Below are 27,923 nucleotides of genomic sequence, written 5' to 3' on the forward strand. Positions count from 1 at the left end.
CCGGGCCATGCTTAGAGAATTTCTTCATCCCACAGTTTCATGTGTATTTTCAACTTAGTAGAAATGAGGAGCAGAGGGTTTCAAGGGTGAAGGGAAATACAGAGAATTGTCTGAACTTGGGAAAAAGTATGGGGAGGAGCAAGAGGTAAAAGATAATAAATTAATGGGCTCCAAGATGTCCATCTTCTTCTTTATGACATTTGCAAGTACGTACAAAGCCTACAAGGTACATGTTTTAGTCAATATACCCTCTAACCTAGGCTCAGTGAAGACTTATGAGCCTCCTTATGTTTACCAGGTAAACATAACCAATATCAAAACATCCAAAGTAATAGAGACAACAATGAGTCCAGGGATGGGCATTTCTGAATGCTTATGACCTAGATGTGATAATCATGTTTTGGTTCATGTCTGTATACTTGAGTTGTTATAATGCATGGTAATTAAACTTTCATGTTTCATTTTAAGGATATTTCTCAGACCTACATAGATAATCCATGTCTTCCATTTGAAGATAAATTTAATATGAGTCACACAGCATCTTCTTTGAGGAGAATCCTGAACACTGAAAACATTCTAGACATGTACTGTCTGAATAGTAGTTTTGAGCCACTTAAATCCCTATTCATTTAAAACAATAAGAAATGAAACTGCTCAGCACACCAGCCCCATTTCAAGTGCCATCTGTATCTCAGGAGCCACATGCATCTTGTGGCCACCATACTGGACAGAGTGTATATAGGACACTTCCTTCCACACAGTGTGTTGCTTTGGATGGTACTGTGCTTCATGCTTTGTGGTCCTTGAGTCAGATTCATTAGACACATGTAAAATGAAATGACCAATATGATTTCTCTTACAGACAACATTAGATTTCTATTTGGGATGTGAAGCTGGTGGTCACAAATCAAATGAAGCTAGTGGCTCCCAAAATCAAAGTCAGTTATGTCTCTGTTTGGTACCTTCAGATACAAACTGTCCCTAGTTTGTACAGACAGTTTGTAGACAGAGACCAGGGAGGGAGGAGTGATTGACTACTTTTCTCTGAGCGTCCACTAAGGAGTGGGGCCCCAAGATGTTGGCTCATCTGGGGCCAGAGATTAGAAGGCTGCCCTTTTGATTTTCATCCTCCAAAGCTGCACAGAATGTCTTCCGGGAACAAAAGCCACATCAAGCAAACTGGAACCAATTACTTAGCCATGCCCCCTAGAAAGGGTGGTGCAATTCAGCCTCAGATAAAGACATTTGAGAATGAGTACAACAAGTCCCTCCCTCAGAAGATCAGCAAGAACATTCAACCAAGACCAAGTTTACTGATAAATGAGAACTGCAAAACTCCAGCAGTAGGGCAATACAGCACATAGAACTCATGGCTTTCTTCCCATGGTTCTTTATTCTTTCAAAGTTAATTTTTAAATTTTTCTTTATTTTTTTCTTTTTCATTTTTTCAGTTTTTTTCTTTCCCTTTTCAACCAACTTCTTATCAGTTCCTTTTTTAAATCTTTTTTAATTTCCTTTTTTACAGTCATATTACATCCCTTCATTGTATTTAACCTAAACAGAGTTTTTCTTTCTTTACAATTTTGGTATACAGTTTCTTCTAACAGACCAATATACTCTAAGTCTAGTATATGACTCTGTTCTATTCCCCAATCTGTCACATTCTCTCTCTCTCTCTCTCTCTCTCTCTTAATTGTTCTTCTTTATTTTTTCAACCAACTCCTTTACCAATTCCTTTAAAAAATTTTAATATTTATTTCTATATTCATATTCTATCTCTTCATTGTATTTAAACTTACTTTTGTACATATATGTTTTTCTTTCTTTAAAATGTTGGGAGACAGTTTCTTTTAACAGACCAAAATACACAAAATCTAGTGTTTGGGTCTGTTCTATTCACGAGCCTGATCGCATTCTTTTTTTTTTTTTTTCCCTCCTCCCCCTGCCATTTTTCGGTCTCTTCTGATTTGTTTACTATATATTTCTCTGGAGTTTTTGCTGTCCTTTTAGCATTTTGTTCTCTCATTCGTCCATTCTTTTCTGGACAAAATGACAAGGTGAAAAAACTCACCTCAGGAAAAAAAGAAAAAAGAAAAAAAAAAGAGGCAGTAGTGACTGCCAGGCATGTAATTAATATGGACATTAGTAAGATGTCAAAACTAGAGTTCAGAACAATTATTATAAAGATACCAGCTGGCCTTGAAAAAAGCATAGAAGACACTAGAGAATCTCTTTCTGGAGAAACAAAATCTAACCAAGTCAAAATCAAATAGGCTATTAATGAAGTGTAATAAAAAATGGAGGCTCTAACTGCTAGGGTGAATGACGCCAAAGAAGAATTAGTGATATAGGAGACCAAACAAAGAAACTGTGAAAAAGAGAGATAAACAACTATTGGATGATGAAGGGGAGAATTTGAGAGATAAGTGATACCATTGAGTGAAACAATATTAGAAATAATTGGGACCCCAGAAGAAGAAAGAGAGGGGTGGGTAGAAGGTATATTGGAGCAAATTATACCAGAGAACTTCCCTAATTTGGGGAAGGAAACAGAAATCAAAATCCAGAAGGCACAGAGAACCCCTCAAAATCAATAAAAATAGGTAACACCCCAAAATCCAATAGGAAAACTTATAAATCTCAGAGACAAAGAGAAAACCCTGAGAGCACCTCAGGACAAGAGGTCTGTAAACTACAACTATAGAAACATTATTGGCAGCAGAACAATCCACAGAGACCTGGCAGGCCAGAAAGGACAGGCATAATATATTAAGGGTACTAAATGAGAAAAATATGCAGCCAAGAATACTATATGAAGGTAGGCTGTCATTGAAAAAAGAAGGAAAGATAAAAAGCTTCCAGGACAAACAGAAACTAAAAGAATTTGCATTAAAAATAGAGCTACCAGAGCACCTGGGTGGCTAAGTGGTAAAGTCTCTGCCTTCGGCTCAGGTCATGATCCCAGGGTCCTGGGATTGAGCCCTGCATCAGGCTCTCTCTCTGCTTGGGAGGACGCCTGCTTCCCTTCCTCTCTCTCTGCCTGCCTCTCTGCCTACTTGTGATCTCTGTCTGTCAAATAAATAAATAAAATCTTAAAAAAAAATAGAGCTACCCCAGGGGCACCTTGGTGGCATAGTGGGTTAAAGCTTCTGCCTTCAGCTCAGGTTATGATCTCAGGGTCCTGGGATCAAGCCCTGCATTGGGCTCTCTGCTCAGCAGGGAGCCTGCTTCCCCCCCTCTCTCTGCCTGCCTCTCTGACTACTTGTGATCTCTCTCTCTGTCAAATAAAGAAGAAAAAAAAGTTCCTTTAAAAAAAAATAGAGGGGCACCTGGGTGGCTCAGTGGGTTAGGCCTCTGCCTTCAGCTCAGGTCATGATCTCAGGGTCCTGGGATTGAGCCCTGCGTCGTCGGGCTTTCTGCTCAGCAGGGAGCCTGCTTCCCCCTCCCCCTCTGCCTGCCTCTCTGTCTACTTGTGATCTCTGTCTGTCAAATAAATAAATAAAATCTTTTAAAAAAATCAAAAAAGAAAGAAAAGAAAAGGAGATAGGAGAAAAGAAAAGAAAAATAAATAAATAAATAAAAGAATTTGCTATCACCAAACCAGCACTACAAGAAATATTGCAAGGGTCCTCCAAGCAAAGAGAAAGCCCAAAACTAACACAGACCAGGAAGGAACAGAGACAATATACAGTAAGTCACCTTACAGGCAATGCAATGGCACTAAATTCATTTCTTTCAATAGTTACCTTGAATGTAAATGCTCCAATCAAAAGACACAATGTATCAGATTGAATTAAAAAAAAACAAGACCCATTGATATGTTGTCTGCAAGAGACTCATTTTAGACCCAAAGACACCTTCAGATTTTAAGTGAGGGGATGGAAAACCATTTACCATGTTAATGGACATCAAAATAAAGCTTGGGTGGCAATCCTTATGTCATAAAAATTAGATTTAAACCAAAACCTATAAAAAGAGATGAGAAATGACACTATATCATACTTTTTTTTAAAGATTTTATTTATTTATTTGACAGAGAAAGATTACAAGTAGGCAGAGAGACAGGCACAGAGAGAGGGGGGAGCAGTCTCCCTGACGAGCAGAGAGCCCATTGTGGGACTTGATCCCAGGACCCTGAGATCATGACCTGAGCCAAAGGAAGAGGCCCAACCCACTGAGCCACCCAGGCGCCCCGACAGTATATCATACTTAAAGGGTCTATCCAACAAGAAAATCTAACAGTTGTAAATATCTGTGCCCTTAACATAGAATCAACCCATTATATAAACCAATTAATAACAAAATCAAAGAAGCACATTGGCAGTAATACAACTATAATAGGGGATTTAACACCCCTTCACTTAAATGGATAGATCATCTAAGCAAAAGATCAATAAGAAATTAAGGGCTTTAAATGATGCACTGGAGCAGATGGACTTCAAAGATATACTCAGAACATTCCAAGACAGAGCAACAGAATACACATCCTTCTCTAGTGCACATGGAACATTCTCCAGAATAGATCATGTCCTGGGTCACAAATGAGGTCTCACCTGTTACCAAAAGATTGGGATCATTACCTGCATATTTTCAGATCACAGTGCTTTGATAGTTTAACCCAATCACAAGAGGAAATTTGGAAAGAACTCAAATACATACAGGCTAAAGAGCATCCTGCTAAAGAATTAATCATTCAACCATATAATTGAAGTAGAATTTTAAAAATTCATGGAAACTAACAAAAATGATAATACAAATATTCAAAATCTTTGGGATGCAGCAAAGGCAGTCCTAAGAGGGAAGTATACAGCAATGCAAGCTTTTCTCAAGAAACAAGAAAGGTCTCAAATACACAACCCAACCCTACACCTAGGAGGAGCTGGACTAACAGCAAATAAAGCTTAAACCCAGCAGAAGAGAAATAATAAAGACCAGAGGAGAAATCAATGAAATAGAAACCAGAAAAACAGTAGAATAGATCAACAAAATTCGGAGCTGGTTCTTTGAAAGAATTATTCAGATTGATAACCCCCGACCAGACCTATGAAAAAAAGTGAAAGGACCCAAATTAATAAAATCATGAATGAAAGAGGAGAGATCACAACAAATACTGAAGAAATACAAAGAATTATAAGAACATATTATGATCAAATACATGTCAAAAAATTAGACACTCTAGAAGAAATGGATGCATTCCTAGAGACATATAAACTGCCAAAACTCAACTAGAAAAAAAAAAAACTGAACAGACCATCACCAGCAAACAAATTGAAGCAGTAATAAAACACCTCTCAATAAAAAGAGCCCAGGGTAAGGTGGCTTCCCAGAAGAATTTTACCAAACATTGAAAGAATTAATACCTATTCTTCTGTAACTGTTCCAAAAATTAGAAATGGAAGAAAAACTTTCAAACTCATTTTATGAGACCAATATCACCTTGATCTCCAAACCAAAGATCCCAACAAAAGGAGAATTATAGACCAATATCCCTGATGAACATGGATGCAAGAATTCTTATCAAAATACTAGCCAATAGAATCCAACTGTACAGTACACGGATTATTCACAACCAATTAGGATTTACTCCTGGGATGCAAGAAGGGTTCAACATCTGAAAATCAATCAGTGTAATACACTACATTAATAAAAGAAAGGACAAGAACCATATGATCCTGTTGATAGATGCAGAAAAACCATGTGACAAAATACAGTATCCTTTGTTGGTTAAAACAATTCACAGTGTAGGGATAAAAGGCACATACCTCAGGGAACCTGGGTGGCTCAGTGGGTTAAGACTCTGCCTTCAACTCAGGTCACGATCCCAGGGTCCTGGGATTGAGCCCCGTGTCGGGCTCTCTGCTCAGCGGGGAGCCTGCTTCCCTTCCTCTCTCTCTCTCTCTCTCTCTCTCTCTGCCTGCCTCTCTGCCTACTTGTGATCTCTGTCATCAAATAAATAAATAAATAAATAAAATCTTTTTTTTTAAGGGTACATACCATAATCCATTCACAATATCATCTATGAAAAACCCACAGTGAATATCATTCTTAATGGGGAAAAACTGAGAGCTTTTTCCCCTTCAGTCAGGAACATGGCAGGGATGTCCAAATCACCACTGCTGTTCAACACAGCCATCAGACAACAAAAAGAAATAAAAGTCATCCAAAATGGCAAGAAGTCAAACTCTTGCTCTTTGCAGATGACATGATACTCTATATGGAAAACCCAAAGACTCTACCCCAAAACTGCTAGAACTCATACAGGAATTCAGTAAATCAGTAAAGGATAATTCATAAAGGATAGTTCAGTAAAGGATATAAATTCAGTAAAGGTCAGTAAAAGATAGAAAATCAATGCACAGAAATCAGTTACATTTCTATACACCAATAACAAGACAGAAGAAAGAGAAATTAAGGGGTCGATCCCATTTACAATTACAATGAAAACCATGATATACCTAGGAATAAACACAGCCAAAGAGGTCAAGTCTGTATACTCTGAAAAGTATAGAACACTAATTAATGAAATTGAGGAAGACCCAAAGAAATGGAAAAAAGTTCCATGCTTAAGGATTGGAAAAACAAATATTGTTAAAATGTCTATGCTACCTAGAGCAATCTACACATTCAATGCAATTCCTATCAAAATACCATCCACTTTTTTCACAGAAATGGAACAAATAATCCTAAAATTTGTATGAAACCAGAAAAGACTCCAAATAGCCAAAGGAATGTTAAAAAGAAAACCAAAGCTGGTGGGGTCTCAATTCTGGACTGCAAGCTCTATGTCAAAGCTGTCATCATCAAGGCAGTGTGGTACTGGCACAAAAACAGACACATAGATCAGTGGAACAGAATAGAGAGCCCAGAAATGGACCCTCAACTCTATGGTCAACTAATCTTCAACAAAGCAGGAAAGAATGTCCAGTGGAGAAAAGACAGTCTCTTCAACACATTGTGTTGGGAAAATTGGACAGCCACATGCAGAAGAATGAAACTGGATCATTTCCTTACACCACACACAAAAATACTCAAAATGCATGGGAGTCCTCAATGTGAGACAGAAATCCACTAAACACAGGAAGCAACCTCTTCGACCTTAGCCACAGCAACATATTCCTAGAAACATTACCAAGGCAAGGGTAGCAAGGGCAAAAATGAACTATTGGGACTTCATCAAGAGAAAACTCTTTTGCCCAACAAAACAGTCAACAAAACCAAAAGACAACAGATAGAATGGGAGAAGATATTTGCGAATGACATATCAGATAAAGGGCTAGAATCCAAAACTTATAAGGAACTTATAAGCCCAACACCCAAGGAACAAATAATCCAATCATGAAATGGGAAGAAAACATGAGCAGTCATTTCTCCAAAAAAGACATCGAAATGGCCAACAGACACATGAAAAAGTTCTCAGCATTACTCAGCATCAGGGAGATACAAATCAAAACCTTAATAAGGTACCACCTCACACCAGTCACAATGGCTAAAATTAACATGTCAGGAAATGTTGGCAGGGTGTGTAGGAAGGGGAACTCGCCTACACTGTTGCTGGGAATGCAAGCTGGTACAGCCACTCTGTAAAACAGTATGAAGGATCCTCAAAAGGTTGATAATAGAGCTCCTCTATGACTCAGTAATTGCGCTACCATGTATTTACCCCCAAAATGCAAATGTAGTAATCCAAAGGGGCACCACACCCCAATGTTTATGGTAGCAATGTCCTCAATAATCAAACTATTGAAAGAGTCCAGAAGTCCATCAACAGATGAATGGATAAAAAAGATGTGGTATATATATATAATGGAATATTATGCAGCCATCAAAAAAATGAAATCTTGCCATTTGCAAAGATATGAATTTACAGCCTTGCACAGATAGTGGAAAATGGCAGGTTTCATAACCTTCTCAGATAATTATATTTGTCTTAGTTAGACACTATATTACAAATACACAGGTTGTACTTTCTCTAAGGTTATTGGCAAAGTGGAAATTGAAACAGTATCATTGACTATGTTCTTCTCTGTTACATTAATATCCCTGGCCGATCCTGCACATGGAATGGACCTTGTACTATTGCATGACTTTTTTTTAAGTACTGTGTTTCTGGAAGTTATATAGGTGTTTCAGTGTTGATTAGACTGGAATAGAATTATCAAAAAGTCATATTTGTTTTAATATTACCACAGATCCCAACAAAAAGGTTTGTCATTAGAGCTATCAAGTTTATTGGTGTTTTCCAAAATTCTGATTTTTCTCTTGAGAGCTTACTTTTGATCAAGGCAACAAGTGCTCTCAATTTTCATGTGAGTTTATTTTCATGAAAGAATAGGTTCCTGTTCATTTTCCAGAAACTGTCTGTCAAATAACCCAGTCTAAATATTCCAAGTTTCTGTGTCATTAATTCTTTCAGGTAAAAATGGTATTCTGTATGGGGCACCTAGGTGGCTCAGTCATTAAGCATCTGCCTTCAGCTCAGGTCATGATCCCAGGGTCCTGGGATAGAGCCTTGCATCAGGCTCCCTGCTCAGTGGGAAGCCTGCTTCTCCCTATCCCACTCCCCCTGCTTGTGTTCCCTCTTTCACTATCTCTTTCTCTGTCAAATAAGTAAATAAATAAAAATCTTTTTTTAAAATGGTATTCTGTTAAAAAAAAAAAAGAGAAGGAGGAGGTGGAGGAGGAGGAGAAGAAAGAGGTCAGTTAATTTCACATAAATTATTTTCCTTGGGAAGTAGCAGAAGTGCTGTACATCCCATGTCATCATGTAAGATATGTTTAAAATTGGGATTTGATAATAATTATAAGATAATAATTTTTAATGCCTTAACCAGGACGCTTTAATATGATACTAGTTTTGTTTTGCTGTTTTTTGTTTTTGAGACATTTTATTTGCACATAATACTACAGGTGTATTACATCTGTAGAAAAAGAATCTCTGGATTTTCCCTGGTGTGTGTTTTCATCTTGCTTCTTCATGGTCCATGATGCCAGCTGAGGTTGTCAGGACAATGAAACCAAAATGGAGAGGTGAGAGCAGATTCTTCTACCATTTTTGTAGATTCTTGGTTTGTACATCAAATCTGAGGCTGATCACTCCACAGGCCTTTAAACTGCCCCTGAGGTTCACAGCAGTATTCCCAGCTCTGTGTTCATCAGTGACTTCAGATTCACCAATATAACCAAGCTTCCTCATCACAGTTAGAAACAGGGTGATGACTTTGGAGCATAGCCTAATGAGATCTGACTTTTTCCTCTCTCTTAGTCATTGTTAACATTTTTTAGAGTATCTGCAGAACATTCATGCAACCACTATCATGGCACTGAAAGATGGCAGAAACAGTGTTTTTGTTTTCTATGGGAGTAAGTGTGGTGAAGAATAACAACTATTGCTGTTCGCACCCATCACCTTCATTCTTGCTAAGTTTTACCTCAGTGTGAATGTCAATGTGGTGAAAAGGCAAATAATGTCTAAGTGATGTTATGAAAATAGTGTTAACCTCATAGATTCTGTGAAAGGGCCTCAGTGACATGAGCTGTTCCACAGACCACACTTTGAGAACAGCTGCTCTTAATAACCCAGGGAGAGTTTCCTAGCTGGCCCTGGCCCGGCCTCCTCTTTACTTGGCAGAATCTCTTTTCCTGAGCTGCATTTCCTACCTCTGAAAACCCAGCTCTGACTTTAGCCCTGAGTGCATCTAGAAGAGACCTCACTTTTCACTGATTGACTTATTTCACTTAGCATGACACCCTTGTGTTGCACCCATGTTGCTGCAAATGGCAACATTTCATTCTTTTTGATGGCTGAGTAATATTCCTGTGTATATTTATCCCACTTTTTCTTATTCATTCATCTGTTGGTAGACAACAGGGCTTTTTCCATATTTTAGCTACCATGGAGAATGCTGCTATAAACACTAGACCCTGCTCCCTCAAATTACTATGTTTGTATACTTTGGATAAATACCTTATAGTGCAATTGCTGGGCCATAGGGTAGCTCTCTTTTTAACTTTTTGAGGAACTTCATTACTGCTTTCCAGAGTAGCTGCACCAGTTTACATTTCCACCAACAGTGTAACAGAGTTCTTTCTTTGCATCCTCACCAACATCTATTGATTCCTGAGTTGTTCATTTTAACCATTCTAACCAGTATGAAGCGGTATCTCATTGTGGTTTTGTTTTGTATTTCCCTGATGCCAAGTGATGTTGAATATTTGTTCATATGTCTGTTGGCCATTTCTTTGTCTTCTTTGGAGAAATGTCTGTCCATGTCTTCTGCCTATGTCATAACTGGTTTTGTCTCACATTGATGATTTCCATGCATTTTGAGTATTTTTGTGTGTGCTGTATGGAAATGGTCCGGTTTCATTCTTCTGCATGTGGCTGTCCGTTGACCATGGAGTTGAGAGTCCACTTCTGGGCTCTCTATTCTGTTCCACTGATCTATGTGTCTGTTTTTGTGCCAGTACCACACTGCCTTGATGATGACAGCTTTGACATAGAGCTTGCAGTCCAGAATTGAGACCCCACCAGCTTTGGTTTTCTTTTTAACATTCCTTTGGCTATTTGGAGACTTTTCTGGTTCCATACAAATTTTAGGATTATTTGTTCCATTTCTGTGAAAAAAGTGGATGGTATTTTGATAGGAATTGCATTGAATGTGCAGATTGCTCTAGGTAGCATAGACACTTTAACAATATTTATTCTTCCAATCCTTGAGCATGGAACTTTTTTCAATTTCTTTGGGTCCTCCTCAATTTCAATAATGAGTGTTCTAGTTTTCAGAGTACAGATACATTACCTCTTTGGTTAGGTTTATTCCTAGGTATCTTATGGTTTGGGAGGCAATTGTAAATGGTACTGATTCCTTAATTTCTCTTTCTTCTGTCTCATTGTTAGTGTATAGAAATGTAACTGATTTCTGTGCATTGATTTTATATCTCGCCACCTTACTGAATTCCTGTATCAGTTCTAGCAATGTTGGGGTGGAGTACTTTGGATTTTAAACATAGAGTACCATATCATCTGTGAAGATTGAGAATTTGACTTTGTGATTGCTTTGTGATTTGGATTTTTTTTAATATATCTTTTTGTTGTCTGATTGTCGAGGCTAGGGCTTCTATTACTACAGTTATGAGAGGGAACATCCCTGTCATGTTGTCAGGGGAAAAGTTCTTCCTATTGAGAATGGCATTCACTGTGGGCTTTTCATGGATAGCTTTTATCATATTGAGGTATGTTCCCTCTATCCCTACAGTGCAGAGAATTTTAATCAACAAAGGATGCTGTACTTTGTCACATGCTTTTTCTGTACCTATTGTGAGGATTATATGGTTCCCATCCTTTCTTTTATTAATGTGGTGTATCACATTGATTGATTTGCAGATGTTGAACTGTCCTTGCAGCCCAGGAATAAATCCCACTTGGTTTTGGTGAATAATTCTTTTAATGCTCCAGTGGACCCTATTGGCTTGGTAAGAATTTTGGCATCCATGTTCATCAGGGACATTGGTCAGTAATTCTCCTTTTTGGTGAGGTCTTTATCTGGTTTTGGGATCAAGATAAGTCTGGCCTCATAGAATGAGTTTGGAAGTTTTCCTCTGGTTTCTATTTTTTGGAACAGTTTCAGAAGAATATGTATTAATTCTGCTTTTAATGTTTTGTAGAATTCCCCTGGGAAGCCATCTCTTGTTTGTTAGGGATTTTTGATTACTGCTTCAATTTCTTTCCTGGATATAGGTCTGGTCTTTTCAGGTATTCAATTTCTTCTTGTTTCAGTTTTGGTAGTTTGCAAGTTTCGAGGAGTGCATCCATTTCTTCCAGATTGTTCAACTTGTTGGCATATAGTTGTTCATAATATGTTCTTATAACTGTTTGTATTTCCTTGGTGTTGGTTGTGATCTCTCCTCTTTTATTCATGGTTTTATTTATTTAGGTCCTTTTCCTATTCTTCTTGATAAGTCTGGGTAAGGGCTTCTTGACTATTGTTAATTCTTTCAAATAACCAGCTCCTAGTTTCATTGATCTGTTCTACTGTTCTTTTGGTTTCTATGTCATTGTTGTCTGCTCTAATCTTTATTATTTCTCTTCCCCTACTGGAATTAGTCTTTATTTGCTCTTCTTTTTCCAGCTCCTTTAGGTTTAATGTGAGGTTGTGTATTTGAGACCATTCTTGTTTCTTTTTTAATTTTTGTGTGTGTGTGATTTTGCTTGTTTTGTTTTGTTTTGGTTTATTTCATTTTTTCAATATTCCAAGATTCATTGTTTATGCACCACACCCAATACTCCATGCAACATGTGCCCTCCTCAATACCCACCACCAGGCTCACCTAACCCCTCACCTCCTCCCCTCCAAAACCTCAGTTTCTTTCTCAGAGTCCACAGTCTCTCATGGTTTCTCTCCGCCTCCGATTCCCCCAACTCACTTCTCTCCATCTCCCCATGTCCTCCGTGTTATTCCTTATGCTCCACAAGTAAGTGAAGCCATATGATAATTGACTCTCTCTGCTTGACTTATTTCACTCTGCATAATCTCCCCTAATCCCATCCATGTTGATACAAAAGTTCAGTATTCATCCATTCTGATGGAGGCATAATATTCCATTGTATATATGGACCATATCTTCTTTATCCATTTGTCTGTAGAAGGGCATCTTGGCTCTTTCCACAGTTTGATGATTGTGGCCATTGCTGCTATGAACATTGGGGTACAGATGGCCCTTCTTTTCTCTACATCTGTATCTTTAGGGTAAATACACAGTAATGCAATTGCAGGGTCATAGGGTAGCTATATTTTTAATTTCTTAAGGAATCTCCACACGTTGAGATACCACCTTATGCCAGTTGGAATGACCAAAATTAACAAGACAGTAAACAAGTGTTGGAGAGGATGTGGAGAAAGGGGAACCCTCTTACACTGTTGGTGAGAATGCAAGTTGGCACAGCCACCTTTCTTGTTTCTTTCCTCTTTTTTTTTTTTTTTTTTTTTTTTGACAGACAGGATTACAAGTAGGCAGAGAGGCAGGCAGAGAGAGAGAGAGAGGAGGAAGCAGGCTCCCCGCAGAGCAGAGAGCCTGATGTGGGGCTCGAAACCCAGGACCCTGGGATCATGACCTGAGCTGAAAGCAGAGGCTTAACCCACTGAGCCACCCAGGTGCCCCCTTTCTTTTTTCTTGAGGAAGGTTTGTATTGACATATATTTCCTCTTAGGATTGCCTTTGCTTTATCACAAAAGTTTTGAACTGTTGTTTCCATTTTCATTTGTTTCCACGAATTTTTAAAGTTCTTTTTAATTTCCTGGTTGTCCCATTCATTCTTTAGTAGGATGCTCTTTTTCCTCCATGTATTTGTGTTCCTTCCAGATTATCTTTTATGATTCAGTTCCAGGTTTAAAGCAGTGTGGTCTGAAGATATGCAGGGAATAATCTTAATCTTTTGCTACTGGTTAAGACCTAATTTTGTATCTATTCTGGATAACATATTATGGACATCTGAAAAGAAGGTGTATTCTGCTGCTTTGGGATGAAATGTTCTGAATATAACTGTTTAGTCCTTCTGGTGCCATGTGTCAAGGAAAGTCATTGTTGTCTTATTGACTTTCTGCTTAGATGATCTGTCCCTTGGTGTGAGGGAGATGTTAAAGTCCCCCAGTATGACTGTATTATTATCAATTTGTTTCTTTACTTTGGTTATTAATTGCTTTACATAATTGTCTCCTCCTACATTAGGGGTATAAATATTTACAATTGTTAGGGATTTTGTTGTATAGACCCCTTTATTATGGTATAGTATCCTTCCTTGTATCTTATTACGTCTTTGGCTTAAGGTCTAATTTGTCTGATAGAAGGATTACTACCCCAGCTTTCTCGTGATATTCATTAGCATGATAAATGATTCTCCCCCCCTCACTTTCAATCTGTGGTGTCTTTGGGTCTAAAATGACTCTCTTGTAGACAGCATATCAATGGGTCTTACTGTTGACCCAATCTGATTCCCTGTGTCTTTTGATTGGGGCATTTAACCCATTTATATTCAGAGTTATTATTGATATTTATGAATTTAATACCATTGTATTACTTTTATTTTTTTTAAAGATTTTATTTATTTATTTGACAGGCAGAGATTACAAGTAGGCTGAGAGGCAGGCAGAGAGAAAGGAGGAAGCAGGCTCCCTGCTGAGCAGAGAGCCCGATGCGGGGCTCGATCCCAGGACCCTGGGATCATGACCTGAGCCGAAGGCAGAGGCTTTAACCCACTGAGCCACCCAGGCGCCCCCATTGTATTACTTTTAAATTCACTGTTTCTGTATATTGTCTCTGTTCCTTCTTTGTCTTTTTTACTTTTGAGCTCTCGCTTCACTCAAAGGATTCCCTTTAATAATTCTTCCATGGCTGGTTTGGCTATCACAAATTCTTTTATTTTCTCTTTGTCCAGGAAGCTCTTTATCTCTCTTATTCTGAATGACAGCCTGGCTTGATAAAGCATTGTTGGCTGCATATCTGTCCCATTTTGCATGTGTAATATATCATGTCAGTCCTTTCTGGGTGCCAGGGGCCTGTGGACAGGTCAGCTGCCAACCTTGTGTTTCTACCTATTTAGTTTAAGGACCTCAGGTTCTGAGCTGCTTTCAGGATTTTTCTTTATCTCTGAAATTTGCAAGCTTCACTATTATATGTCACTATTATAGGGTGTTGGCCTATTTTTACGGATTTTCAGGGGGTTCTCTGTGCCTCCTGGACTTGAAAGCCTATTTCCTTTCCCAGATTAGGCATATTCTCAGCTATAATTTGTTCAAATAAACCTTCTGCCCCTTTCTTTTTCCTCTTCCTCTGGGATCCCCATTATTCTAATATTTTTTCACTTTATGGTATTGCTGATTTCTCAAATCCTACCCTAGTGATCCACTAGTTGTTTATCTCTCTTTTTCTCAGCTTTCTTATTCTCCATCACTTTGTCTTCTATATCACTGACTCTTCTGCCTCATTTATTCTAGCAGTTAGAGACTGCATTTTTATTGTGTCTCATTGATAGCTTTTTTTATTTCACCCTGACTCAATTGTAGTTCTTTTATTTCTCTGGTAGAGATACTCTAGTGTCTTCTATGACTTTTCAAGTCCAGCTATTGTTTTTATAGTTATTGTTTTGAATTCTAGTTCAGACACCTTACTTATATCCATATTGATTAAATCTCTGGCAGTGAACACTGCCTCTTGTTCTATTTTTTGGAGTGAGTTCCTCCATCTTCTCATTATTCTAGAAAAGAACAGATGAAAGATAGAGAAAATACAAAAATACCAACAACAACACCAGGAAAAATATACATTAAACAAATCAGAAAAGAACAGAAACCGCAAAGGGGAAAAAAAAGAATAAAATCAAACAAGAAGTTGAACAGAACAGAACAAGAAACTAGATCCTGGGTTTACATTCATCTGTTTGTTAGAAAAAAACTAGATCCCAAAATAGGAAATAAAGAAAAAGTTATATGTATATACAAAAATAAGTTGAATGCGGGGCGCCTGGGTGGCTCAGTGGGTTAAGCTTCTGCCTTCGGCTCAGGTCATGATCTCAGGGTCCTGGGATAGAGCCCCGCATCGGGCTCTCTGCTCAGCAGTGAGCCTGCTTCCCCCCTCTCTCTGCCTACCTCTCTGCCTACTTGTGATCTCTCTCTGTGTCAAGTAAATAAATAAAATCTTAAAAAAAAAATAAGATGAACGCAATGAAAGGAAGCCAAAAATGAAAAAAATATATAAACATAAATGTAAAAATGAAAATTTTAAAAAGACTTAAAAATACAATTGGTAAGAAAATAGCTGAAAGGGAAATAAAATTTAAAACTGAAGGACTAAAGAATAAGGGGGAAAACCACAGATGGTATATATTTCTTTCTCCAAGGGCTGGAGTTTTGCAGTTCTGTATGATCAATAAACCCGGTATTCACCAGAAGTTCCTGCTGGTGTTCTGGGGGACAGGTCTATTGCACTGATTCTCAGGTGTCTTTCCCCAGACAAAACTGCATCCCCCCCTTTGCCAGGGGGCCAGGGCTCAGTGTAAGCAGTTCTGGAGCCGATGTGGGGGCATAAGTGGAGGCACTGTAATGTCTAGATCTGGAGCTGAAATTTCGTGTCCACTACTCTTCAGTGAGTTCTCACAGAAAGGCAGTCTGTCATTCTTATCTCCCTGGTTTCCATCGGAACTCTGTGTTCACCCAGCCTGTGACTAGTCATTTCTATATCAGGCATATGACCCTGTTTTGTGCCTCCAAACTTTACAGGTCCTTACAGAGCACACCAGCACTGCTCCTCCCAGGGAAGGGAGACTGGCCTCCGTGGTCCTGCTGCTTGCTGGGCCCCTGCTCAGACACGATCACCCAACTGTGCCCAGGTGGGTGGTTTATGACAACAGTCCTGGGCTTGCTGAGTGCAGTGGGCTTCCCAGTTCAATATCTGGGAACTCTGTTCCACTCAGGCACCCCCATTCTTTCTGTGTCCCTGAGATCCTGAGGCCACATTGTCCCACCTGGGATTCCACCCATCTTCGCTTCCTGAGCACCTTTCAAACAGGGATGTCCCTCATCAGAGCAGACTTTTCTGAAAGTTCTGATTTTGATATATCATTTTCCATTAGCCAGCTGATGGAGGCTCACTCCCCCAGTGGATTACCTTCCCATGTATTGCCTCAAAAAGTGATAACTTTTCTATGTGTAGACTTGTAGTAATTCTTTCTCAGATATCCAGTGGATTCCACAAATGTTCAGAATGATTTAACTATCTAGCCATTATAAAATGAGGCCCAATACTCTCTAACATTATTTACATATATGTTTCCCTATAAATATATATATTCATAATATATAAATACAATTTATATTTAATATTCCATATTACTTTAATCTTAAAATATATGTTAATATTTATTTTATATATAATTTATATTTTGTATTATATATTAAAATTTATATATAATTCTCCTTGACTATACATATGTACATATATATTTCCATATAAATATATATAGTTTCAATTAAAACAACTTGGATTCTGTTGTTGAAAACAAGGAGTGATAAATCCATGATGGAATACTTTTGAAGAGCATGGATTCAGAATTGTTTTCCAGTTTTACTGAGATATAGTTGAAATAACATTTTATAAAGTTAAGGGCACAACCTTTTGATCTGATATATTTATGTACTGCAAGCTGATTACCACTATAACAGCTAAGACCTGCATCATGTCATTTACATGTGTGAGTGTGTGTGTGTGTGTGTGGTGGGAACTTTAAGGACTTCTTTTTAGCAATCAGACTTTTTTTTTATGTTCAGCTGATGATGACTTCCTTCATCTGCCACCTGGCTGTGCCCCACAGAGGAGAAAATATGTATCTCCCAGCTTACCTTGCATTTTTCTTCCTCCAAAAAAAAACAAAAAACAAAACAAAACAAAAAAAAAAAAACACAATGTGTCTGTAAGACGTCTTCCCACAATGAGTGCTCTCCTCAAGGACTTCAGTGCTTCCCTATCTGTGGAACCACATGATGACTTGTGACTTTCTTACCAAACACTCAGGTCTCTCCACAGACCCACCACCTTAGAATGTTGGGCATGGGCCCAGGACTCACTGATGTGATAAGCCCTACAGGAGAGGCTGATGCCCGGCCATGTAGGGATCCTGCTTCCTGTGCTCACTACCAGTGTGGGATCTGAAGACCAGCAGCAGCAGCATCAACCCTATTATCAAACCAGCATCTCATGCTCTACCCCTGACTGTCTAGATCTTTATAGCCCAGGAAATTCCCATGCACACTGAAGGCTGGGTCTCCCCGGTCTCTGTGCCTTCTAGATGCAGAACCAGACTGTGCATTGCACTCTGGGTGTGTGCCTGCTTGCACTCTGGTCAGCCCGCTTAGCCCTGAGCAGTCCAGGGATTGGTCCTATTCATTTCTCTTCTATGATTCTCACCCACTTGGTGACCTCATCTCTGCTGAAGGCTCTAATCATCATGTATATGCTGTCGCCTCCCAAATCTATTTCTCCAACCCAGATATTTCTCCTCCCCTGCACTATCCAACTGCCACCTTGTTTGAATTTCCTTCCTTTTTCTTTTTAAGACTTTATTTATTTATTTAGAGTGAGCATGAGCAGGAATAAGGCAGAGTGAGTGGGACACAGATTCTCCAGCACACTCCATGCTGAGTGGGGATCCTGACGCAGGGCTCAATCTCAGGACCCCGAGATCATGACCTGAGCTGAAATCAATACTCAAATGCTCTCTGGACTGAGCCACCCAAGCACCCTATTTCAATTTTTCTAATTACATCCATTTGTAGTTGTCTTTCAACAGTTTCAAGCAGAGAGCTCTCGCAGCTAAAATACAGCTTCCGTTCTCTTTACTGCATGTGTATCCCAGCATTGAATAAATAGAAACTACAGACTTCAAATCGTCTCCTTCATGGGAATCTTCCCACAGGAAGAAATGGTAGCGTGCTGAATCCTTGGGACTCCTCCTTGGCAAGTCTTTCAGTTCTGTCTTTGTTGTGTTGGCCAAAATTATAATTTCATCTTTCATATCTATTTCCAGTTGCATATAGTTGAGCTGTTACTTAATGTTTCCAAAGCTTGAAAAGCTTCTCAAGAAATAGGAAATGTTACTCCTTGTAGTGTTTGATGCTTCGTGTCCACACCCATGTCAGTTTGTGCCTCATTAATTTTAATCTGTCGTGATTTTTCCTCAGCTGCAGTCAATGGGGCAGGAGAAGATTGTGACAGAAGATTATGTTTTTTATATCCATGTAATGATGCATCTTCCTTTACTGTTCCAAACACTTCATCTGTAACGTGGCCCCCTCCAAACTCCTTTTTCAGAGTTGCACTAGTTCCTACATACAACATATATTGATGATCATGAGAATATTCTGGAGACCAGGCAGTGAATATCCACTCATATCCTTGGGCATTCTGAGAGTTTAAACTGAACACTATGTTGCACGGCTGTTTGTCCTCCAGGAGGGGTAAAACAAAGGAATCATAATCCTTACCCCAGGAACTGGAAGGCAGACTACATGATGCAATCACAAGTGTCTCATTTTCAACAGATATTTTTAGAACTCAGTATTTTTCATTTCTCCTCTGGCAAAAGTATCTTTAACATCTTCACTTGCTTGGAGGTGGGACTGATGGGATGTGGCAGCCATGGGCTCCCAGATCTGGCACTAAGTCTGTGCAGAGACATTTCAGCTTGAGTGGCACAAGTGTCACCCAGGTGTCAGGAGCAGCAGAGACAACAGTTCCGACCAAGGCTCAGGTGATCTGCATCAGAGGAGTCATGACATTAGCACCCTCAACTGACAACTTCCCCAGTTTGCTGTTCAGGGAGACAGTGTTTTGGGAAATATCCTGGTGTTTTCCTTTACTTGTCAGTAGAACCCTTCATTTTCCTATTCTTTGGCTTCATTGAGTTTTTGCTTTGAACCCACCAAGAGGTGAACCCAGTTGTGGGTAACACAACTGTCAACCTGATAACCTCAATTGCATTTTTTTTAAGATTTTTATTTATTTATTCATGAGAGACAGAGAGAGAGAGAGGCAGAGGCAGAGGGAGAAGCAGGGAGTCTGATGTGGGACTTGATCCCAGGATCCTAGGATCATGACCTGAGCAGAAGGCAGATGCTTAACAATCTGAGCCACCCAGGCGCCCCTCAACCACATTTCTAAATGACATCTCAGATTAAGCATGTCTCTCTCTTTTTTTCTTTTTTGAGATAAAAGAGCATGTGTGTGTGCAAGCTGGGGGGAGGAACAGAGAAGGAGAGGGAGAGAGAATCTTTTCTTTTTAAAGATTTTATTTATTTATTTGACAGAGGGAGAGAGAGCACAAGCAGGCTCCCCACTGAGCAAGGAGCCTGATGTGGGGCTGGATCCCAGGACCCCAGGATCATGACCCGAGCCAGGCAGACCTGAATGGTCTCAGCTATCCAGGCGACACATGGGAGAGAGAATCTTAAGCATACTCCATGCTCAGTGAGATGTTGGATGAGGGGCTCGATCTCACAAACCTGAGATCATGACCTGAGTTGAAATCAAGAGTTCCATGCTTAATAAGTCACCCAGGTGCCCCTCAGCTTAAACATCTCTTAAACTGAAAGTCTTTGGTGTCCCTTCTCACATATGCTCCTTCCTCTCAAGGACTGAGTGAGAAAGTCCCTCACAGTTCTCAAAGCCACTGACAGCGAATCAAAAGGTACTGCCAGTTGGTTATTGCATGGATGGTCTCCCCTTCCGTCCCTGGCTGACTGGATCCCTTAATAGTTTCTGAGAGAAGGGCTGGTCCCCTAGACCAGTCACGCTTCCTGTAGAGGATCTGAAGAGCCAAGATTTAATTAACCCCCTGTCTCCTGAGCCCTGTGAGAGATAGCAGGTATTCGGGAATCTATTCCATTTACCCCCCTCCTTATGGGAGTGCAGCCCCAGGCTGTGCAGAGATCTGGGAAGTGCTGAGGTGTCTCCTAACTGTGCACTGCAGCGTCTCCTTCCGGTTCTCCAGGCACCTGGGGCGCCACTCCATGCACCTGCCCTCCACGTAGTTCCTCTCACGCTCTGTTGCACCTGCCCAGTGATCTGCGCCGTCGTGTCCACCACAGTCCAAGAGTGCAGGTCTTCTTCGGGGCGAGATAATCTGTGCCATCATCGACCAACTGCCAGTGTCCACCAAGGAGAGGCCCTTGAGACCCCACAGCTCAACTGCAGGTCAACCGGAAATTAAGACCCTGGCCTTGCCCCAGAGGCAGCCCCAACCACACAGCCTCCCCACTCCCCTCTGCTCCACACTTCTGGGTGGTGACTGGTCACAGCCAATTTCCAAAGGTACAACAGAGAGAATTCCCTGGGTGGAGACTCCCGGTGGGTTCTGAGGCCTCCAGATGAAGCTCCAAACCACAGCCAGGGAGACCCGGCCAGCCAGTGGGAAATGGGGAGACTTGTGACCTGTGGTCTGCCCAGCCTCACTGGATTGGCCTCACTCTGGTTGTAGCAGTTCCTGTGTGGCTTCAACCTACAGTAGGACGGTATATCCCATTCCTGCCTCTGTAGTCTCAAGCCTCTTCTGAGGCCATCCCCAACATAATACCAAAACAGAAAAAAGTTAGATTCCATTGTTTGCTCCAAAAAGTTGATTAGGGGAACAGTTCCAGGAAGTAAGCATTCAGAGATGTTCCTTACACTAAACTAAGAACCACTTCCACTCCTCCCACCTGACTATATACACCTCAAGGTAAGAAAATGACATGTATCTCACATCACATGTCATATTGACAAAAAACATCCTCCCTTTTCTCTCCAAGGTGGGGAAAAACCCACATTTAAATGTGATTTAAAATCCCACCCTGCCTTCTCTCCTCTCCAACCTCAGCAGTTCCAGATCCGGCTGAGCACCAGACTCGCTCGAGGGGCTTCTCAGAACACACGGCCCTCTCCCCATACCCACAGACTCTGAGTATTTGGCACAAGGTCAGGGAATCACCTATTTAACAAGCCCTACGAGCAAGGTTGAGGCACAACCATGGGGAATCCTAATCTACATTCTTGCTGCTAAAAGTGTGATGGGAAAACTAGCAGCAGCCACACCTTTGGAAAATACGGAATCTCATACTCTACTCCACACTTTGTGAGCCTTAATAGGATGTCTGGGAATTCTCTGAACAGGGAGGTTTGGGACTCCCTGGTCTATGCGTGGAGCCAGGACTGTGCAGACCGCTCTGAGTGTGTGGTCTGATCAGATCTCTTAGCACCGGGGGGTCCAGGGTTTGGTCCTTGTCCCCTTCTCTTCTACGGCCCTTGCCCCCTTGGTGACTTCATCTATGCTATAGACTAAACATCATTTACATGGTGTCACTTCAAAATCTCTTTCCCAGTTCAGACCTTTCTCCTAAATTCCACCCTCATCCACATTTCTCTGATGGCCAAGCCAACTCCTTCACTTACATTTCTAATAGATATCTCAGCTCATCATATCTTCATGGAATGCTTGTGATGTCCCCTCCTCAAATATGCTCCTTCCAGAGTCTTCCTCATCTCTGCTGACAACAGCTCCATCTTCCCACTTCCATAGTCCAGAATTTGGGGGGTCCTCCTTGACTCCTCTTTCTCATACCCAAGATTGTGCTGAAAAGCCCATCTACAGATTGTATCCAGAATCCCATAACCTCCTACTCTTTCCACTGCTCACACCCCAGTGGAAAAAACAGATATCTCCAGCCTGGAACATTGTACCAGTTTCCTACTGCTCTCCCCAATGCCTCAGCTGCCCCCTTCCTCCCATTCTGTTCCTAACACTGCAGACAAAGTGATCCTTTCAAAGGACAAGTTGTACCATGTCCCTCTTTTGCTCAAACCGTATTGTAATTCCCATTAGAGCAAAGCACACTCAAGCAAAGCTTGACATCCTCTAAACTTACAGTGTCTGGCCATGCCTGTATCTCGTCTTGGTTACTCTCTACTCCAGCCATACTGGCCTCCCTTCTCTTCCCAGAACACCCAGACACACCTGCCCTCATGCATTCACACTGGAATTTCCCCTGTCTGGAAAATCTTGTCCCAGACAATCTCATGGATAATTCCTGGGTCCATCAAATCTTTTCTCAAAGCTCACCTTTTCAGGGACACCTACAGTGAGCCCCCAAGTGAAAACAGCCATCTTTTGATAGAAGATATTGTTCTAAAAAATAAAGACAGTCAACAGACACATGAAAAGATGCTCAATATCACTCATCATCAGGGAAATACAAATCAAAACCACAATGAGCTATTACTTACACCTGTCAGAATGGCTAAAACCAACAATGCAAGAAATAACAAGTGTGGAGATGATATGGAGAAAAGGAACTCTCATGCACAGTTGGTGGGAATGTAAATTGGTGCAAGCGCTATGGAAAACAGTGTGGAGGTTCCTCAAGGAGTTAAAACTAAAATTATCATACGACCTAGTAATCCTATTATTGGGTATTTACTCAAAAAAAATGAAAACACTAACTTGAAAAGATACATGCACTCCTATGTTTACTGCAGCATTATTTACAACAATAAGAAATCAACCCAAGTGTCCACCAATAGTTGAATGCATAAAGAAGATGTGGCATATATACACAATGGAATATTATTCAGCCATCAAAAAGAATGAAATTTGGCCATTTGCAAAAACACAAATGGAGCTGGACAGTGTTATGCTAATTAAAATAAGTCAGAGAAAGACAAATATCATACAATTTCATTCATATCTGAAACTTAAGAAGCGAAACAGATGAACAAAAGAAAAAGAGACATCCAAAAGAAGAGACTCTTAAATACAGAGAACTGGTGGTTGAGGGGAGGTGGCTGGGGGGAGGGGTGAAAGGTATGAAGGGGATTAAGAGGACACTTGTTATAGTGAGCACTGAGAAATGTATAGCATTGCTAAATCACTATATTGTTTACCTGATATTAATATAAGTCTATATAAATTATACTTTAAATAAATGCATAAAAGTTTTAAAAATTTTTTAAATTTTCAAAAGTTTCTTTGTTCATGTACTACATTCCCATATATATTTTAAAAAACAAAAGCGGGGCGCCTGGGTGGCTCAGTGGGTTGAGCCGCTGCCTTCGGCTCAGGTCATGATCTCAGAGTCCTGGGATCGAGTCCCACATCTGGCTCTCTGCTCAGCAGGGAGTCTGCTTCCTCCTCTCTCTCTGCCTGCCTCTCTGCCTACTTGTGATCTCTCTCTGTCAAATAAATAATAAAATCTTTAAAAAAAAAAAAAAAGCCATTTTTCCTGTCCCCACATCACAACTCTGGATCATCTACCTTCTGCATTTTCTCATAGCATTTCGGACTTTCTGACCTAACTCCTCCCTCATTTTCTGCCTACGGTGGATAATCTGCCTCTTCCCACTGGAAGAGGATCCCAGACCATGAAATGAGCCAAAGGTAGACGCTTAACTGACTAAGACACCCAGTCATCCCTCTGTAGTTTTTTTTTTAAGAGATGCTTTTGCTTTCACCATTTTTCTACATTTTCAATTTTGTGATTTTTTTCTTTATATCACATCCATAATATATATTCAATAATATATATTTCTATATTTATATGATATCCTGGTTATGTTATAGTTCATGTCTTATGATTCCAATACTGAATTTTATGAGCTTCTTTATACTATCTATTCTTTCTAAAATGATTCACTCGTGTATTTTTTCCATTTAATTTTTATCTTTTTCTTTCTGTAATTATTTGTGTAAATTTTTGATACACAGGTTAAATACAGATTTCTGTAGAGAAATGTTCTTTCCCTTTTTTAAAGATTTATTTATTTATTTGAGAGAGAGAGGGAAAGAAGGACAATGGGAGAGAATCTCAAGCTAACTTCTGCTGAGCAGAGCCCTACAAGGGGCTCCATCTCAGGACCCATGAGATCATGACCTGAGCCAAACCCAAGAGTTGGACACTTAAAATGACTGAGGCGCCCAGGTGCTCCTGCTTCTTTCTCTTTTAAAGGATTTCTTTTTAAAAAACTTACTCATTTTTGTTTGTTTATTTTCAGTAAGCTATGTCCCCAACATGGGGTTTGAACTCAGGACCTCATATTCAAGAGTCACCTGCTCTACCAACTGAGCCAGTCAGCTGTCCTGAATTTGTTTCTTTCTTACAATTTTTGGATCATCACCAATCCAGGACAATTATAAACTAAACTAATGACTTGAAGTTATTTTGCCCCAAAATGGTAAAAAAAAATAAAATAAAATTTTGACTACAAATCACAAAAGGGTTAGTCTGTGATTATAATTTTTTTGCAATAATTGTTTGCTCACTTTCTGCTCTCAAAGGCAAATTTCCTTAGAATACTCTTGTACTTGAAAATAGAGAAGACTTTAATATGTTTCACCCTTTTCTGGTGATATGAACTTAGTTTCCCATATTTTCAGAGAGGCAGTGTTTCTCATGCTCCTTGCATGAATAAGCTCTGGGCATCATTTCCTGTCTATTAAGGTCATGAAACTGAGAAACCAAGCTGAGATTTTCCAGATTTGAAAAATGTCCTAAGGATCAGAACAGTATTTCTCTGTCTTATCACCCACTTCAAGGTCTCCAGGGTCTCACCTTTAGGAGCCGTGAGAAACACATTAGAGACCTGGGCACTTTCATCGCCTAGGAAAGAACAAACAGGATATGGTCAGAGACCACAGGTCAGGAGACTAAAGGAGGAGCTATGGGGTGAGTGGGCTCCCCATGGGGTCCTGTCTACACTATCCCAGGATCTCAGGCATCACCCTCTCCATATTTACTTGCAGCATGAGAGTAGCCTGGTCTTATTCTTTCTGTGGAAAGAAAATAATCATGTCAGAGGCCTGGAACAGGCCCGGGCCATGAGATCCTAGAGGAAGCTTCTGGCCCTGATTCTAAATGAAGTTTGCAGAATTCTGGCTGGACACCCAGGACACGACATGAAACATGAAGAACGACATGTGGGGTCACTGGGTCTGGGGTCTGGGGTCACAGAGACCTTATTCTCTGTCCTGTGACTGCTGGTCCCCACCACCAGAATTACCAAGATGAAAATGTGTCCTTCATTGTCACAAGTGTTTGCTACACACTAAGTGTAGTGATCAGCTCCAGAGTGGGCAAGTCCATATGTGAGGATGGTACTTCCCAGTAACAAGGCAGGACAGTCGCCTACCTAGGAAACCCCCAGAGGGACAAGAAACTCAGATTCCCCAACTCCATTCCTACCTGACAGCTTCTTCCTCCAGATCACAGCTCCAGTCACCACAGTGACCACAAGGAGAGCCAGACCAGCAATGATGTATGTGATAAGGATGGTGGGAGGAGGAGGCGGCTCTGGAAAGGGAAGGGAAGGTGAGGCATCCAGAGCTCTGTTAAGTGTCCTGACCCTACTGAAGTTCTCCAGAAGGACTTCTGCTTTCTCTGAGAAGAGGCTCTACTCCAAATCTTCCTTACCCCATCTCAAGGTGATGGGCTCAGGCAGTCCCTCATGCTGCACATGGCATGTGTATCTCTGCTCCTCTCCAGAAGGCACCACCACAGCCGCCCACTTCTGGAAGTTTCCATCTCCTGCAGGCCTGGTCTCCACAAGCTCTGTGTCCTGAGTCAGGTCTTCCCCATCCCGCTGCCAGGTCAGGGTGATCTCCGCAGGGTAGAAGCCCAGAGCCCAACACCTCAGGGTGACAATACGGTCAGAGATGGGGTGGTGTGTCACGTGTGTGTTGGGGGGTTCTGAGGAGTAATAATCAGAAAATCTAAGCTTGGGTTTACCTTTATGTGCCACTGAAAGGGCATTCATGTGACCATCCTGAGGTGGACCCAGCAATTTCACCAGATGGAAGAAGTTCAAAGCCTAATCACCAACCTAACCTTTGGGATCTCCTAATCTAGGGGTCCTGGAATGAGGGACAGAGACTAGGGTAGGAGGCTGCAGGTCTAAGGGGAAAGACAATGAAGTCATGTTTCCCAAGGAGGCTGCCAGGGTCAAAGGGAACCTCTGATGGGTTATTTCAGGGATGGTCTCCACCTGCCTCCTGGGAGAGACTGGATTCCTCCATTGTCCTTTAGAGAAAAGCGGCCCTCTGGCTGAGTCACTCTCTAGTAGGAACCTGAACACCCCGGCGGTGGGAGGGCGGCGTTCTGACTTGAGACCATTTTCCCTTCCTGGTGGGAAGCCAGCCCCAGGGGAGGGGAGATCAGGGAGGCCCCGCGGCCCCCTCATACCTGCCTTGAGCAGCATCTCCTTCCCGTTCTCCAGGTACCTGCGGAGCCACTTCACGCACGTAACCTCCAGGTAGTTCCGGTCATGCTCAGTGTAACCTTCGGCCTCCCACTTGCGGCGGGTCATCTGCGCCGCGGAGTCCGCCGCGGTCCAGGAGCGGAGGTCTTCATTCAGGTCGATGTAATCCACACCATCGTAGGCGAACTGACTGTACTCGCGGAGGAGACGCCCGTCGGGCCCGACGTCACAGCCGTACATGCGCTGGATGGTGTGAGGCCCTGGTCCCGCCCCGACGGGCAGGGGGTTAAATGCAAATGGAAAATAAACCCCCCAAAATTTCCCTCGGGTTCCTCCCGGTTTCGGGATCTGGGGACGGGAGTTTCCTCAAACTCGGGATGATGCTCGCATCAGGACACTCGGGGAGATCCCGGCCCGTCGGTGGGGATGGGGTTCGTGACCTGGACCCGGGCCCTGTCACTCACTGGCCTCGCTCTGGTTGTAGTGGTCCCGCAGGTTGGTCAGGCTCACCCGGTAATACCATGCATTGTGCTTGGCGATTCGGGTCTCCTCGTCCCAATACTCCGGCCCTTCCTGCTCCACCCACGGTGCCCGCGGCTCCATCCTCCCACTCCCAGCGCGGCTGTCAAACCGCACGAACTGCGTGTCGTCCACGTAGCCGAGGGCGATGAAGCGTCGGGGCCGGGACGCGAAGGTGTAGAAATACCTCAGGGAGTGGGAACCTGCGGGTGCGGAGGGGCTGAGACCCCGCCCGACCCTCGTCCTGGCGCAGGGTCGAGGACCAGTTGGAGGCGGCAGGGAGGGTAGAGGGAGGGGCACCGAGTGTGGGAGCGCAGGGCACAGGCGGGGAGGAAGGGAGAGCACAGGCTGGGGTGGGGCCCGGGCGGTTGGGGGTCTGGAGCGGGGGCGGAGGAGAGGTGCCTTCCCCGGGGGTCCCGCGTCCCCGCCCGGCGGTCCCCTCGCTCCCGCCCCGCAGAGGCCCTTTCCTCCCGCCCCGCACTCACCCGCCCAGGTCTCGGTCACTGCCAGGGCCCCCGACAGCAGCAGGAGGACGGTTTGGGGCATCAAGACCTGCATATCCGGGTCTGGGCAAACTGCTGAGTCGAAGCTGGGCTCGGTGGCGGATGCGGAGACTTTATAACGCGGAACTGAAGTGC

The 27,923-nt window shown here is 41.8% G+C and overlaps 1 protein-coding gene, 1 long non-coding RNA gene and 2 pseudogenes across 9 annotated transcripts; 2 read left to right on the top strand and 2 right to left on the bottom strand.

The window, feature by feature from the left end:
- The window catches only part of LOC116587519, a 592,489-nt pseudogene that overhangs the window by 444,401 nt on the left and 120,165 nt on the right, over positions 1-27,923 (top strand).
- LOC116587552 lies at positions 31-25,827 on the top strand. The gene is made up of 4 exons (XR_004284504.1): positions 31-41; positions 16,210-16,219; positions 17,904-17,912; positions 25,762-25,827. It is a non-coding gene; the product is annotated as an uncharacterized LOC116587552 (long non-coding RNA).
- LOC116587530 lies at positions 17,451-19,187 on the bottom strand (annotated as a pseudogene).
- Positions 18,682-27,894, bottom strand: LOC116587511 (DLA class I histocompatibility antigen, A9/A9 alpha chain-like). 8 transcript variants are annotated; one of them, XM_032338089.1, is made up of 8 exons: positions 27,231-27,894; positions 26,751-27,026; positions 25,983-26,258; positions 25,755-25,862; positions 25,310-25,342; positions 25,125-25,172; positions 22,640-22,705; positions 18,682-19,302 (listed from the first exon to the last, which is right to left on the bottom strand). In XM_032338089.1, exons 1-7 carry the CDS (start codon positions 27,841-27,843, stop codon positions 22,644-22,646), a joined length of 1,416 nt encoding a protein of 471 aa, XP_032193980.1. In that variant the 5' UTR covers positions 27,844-27,894; the 3' UTR covers positions 18,682-19,302; positions 22,640-22,643. The 8 variants fall into 8 exon arrangements, with proteins under 8 accessions (XP_032193980.1, XP_032193981.1, XP_032193979.1 ...); XM_032338088.1 differs by lacking the exon at positions 18,682-19,302 and adding an exon at positions 22,045-22,152; XM_032338090.1 differs by lacking the exon at positions 22,640-22,705.

Source organism: Mustela erminea, chromosome 4 (assembly GCF_009829155.1).
Source record: "Mustela erminea isolate mMusErm1 chromosome 4, mMusErm1.Pri, whole genome shotgun sequence".
In the NCBI taxonomy this organism is placed as follows: domain Eukaryota; kingdom Metazoa; phylum Chordata; class Mammalia; order Carnivora; family Mustelidae; genus Mustela; species Mustela erminea.

Coding starts and splice junctions, on each gene's coding strand:
- LOC116587511 (XM_032338085.1), bottom strand. CDS start 27,843: ATGCAGGTCTTGATGCCCCAAACCGTCCTCCTGCTGCTGTCGGGGGCC. Junction 27,027..27,230: donor CTACAACCAGAGCGAGGCCA/GTGAGTGACAGG, acceptor GGGCGGGACCAG/GGCCTCACACCATCCAGCGC. Junction 25,173..25,309: donor AGGCTACTCTCATGCTGCAA/GTAAATATGGAG, acceptor GTTCTTTCCTAG/GCGATGAAAGTGCCCAGGTC.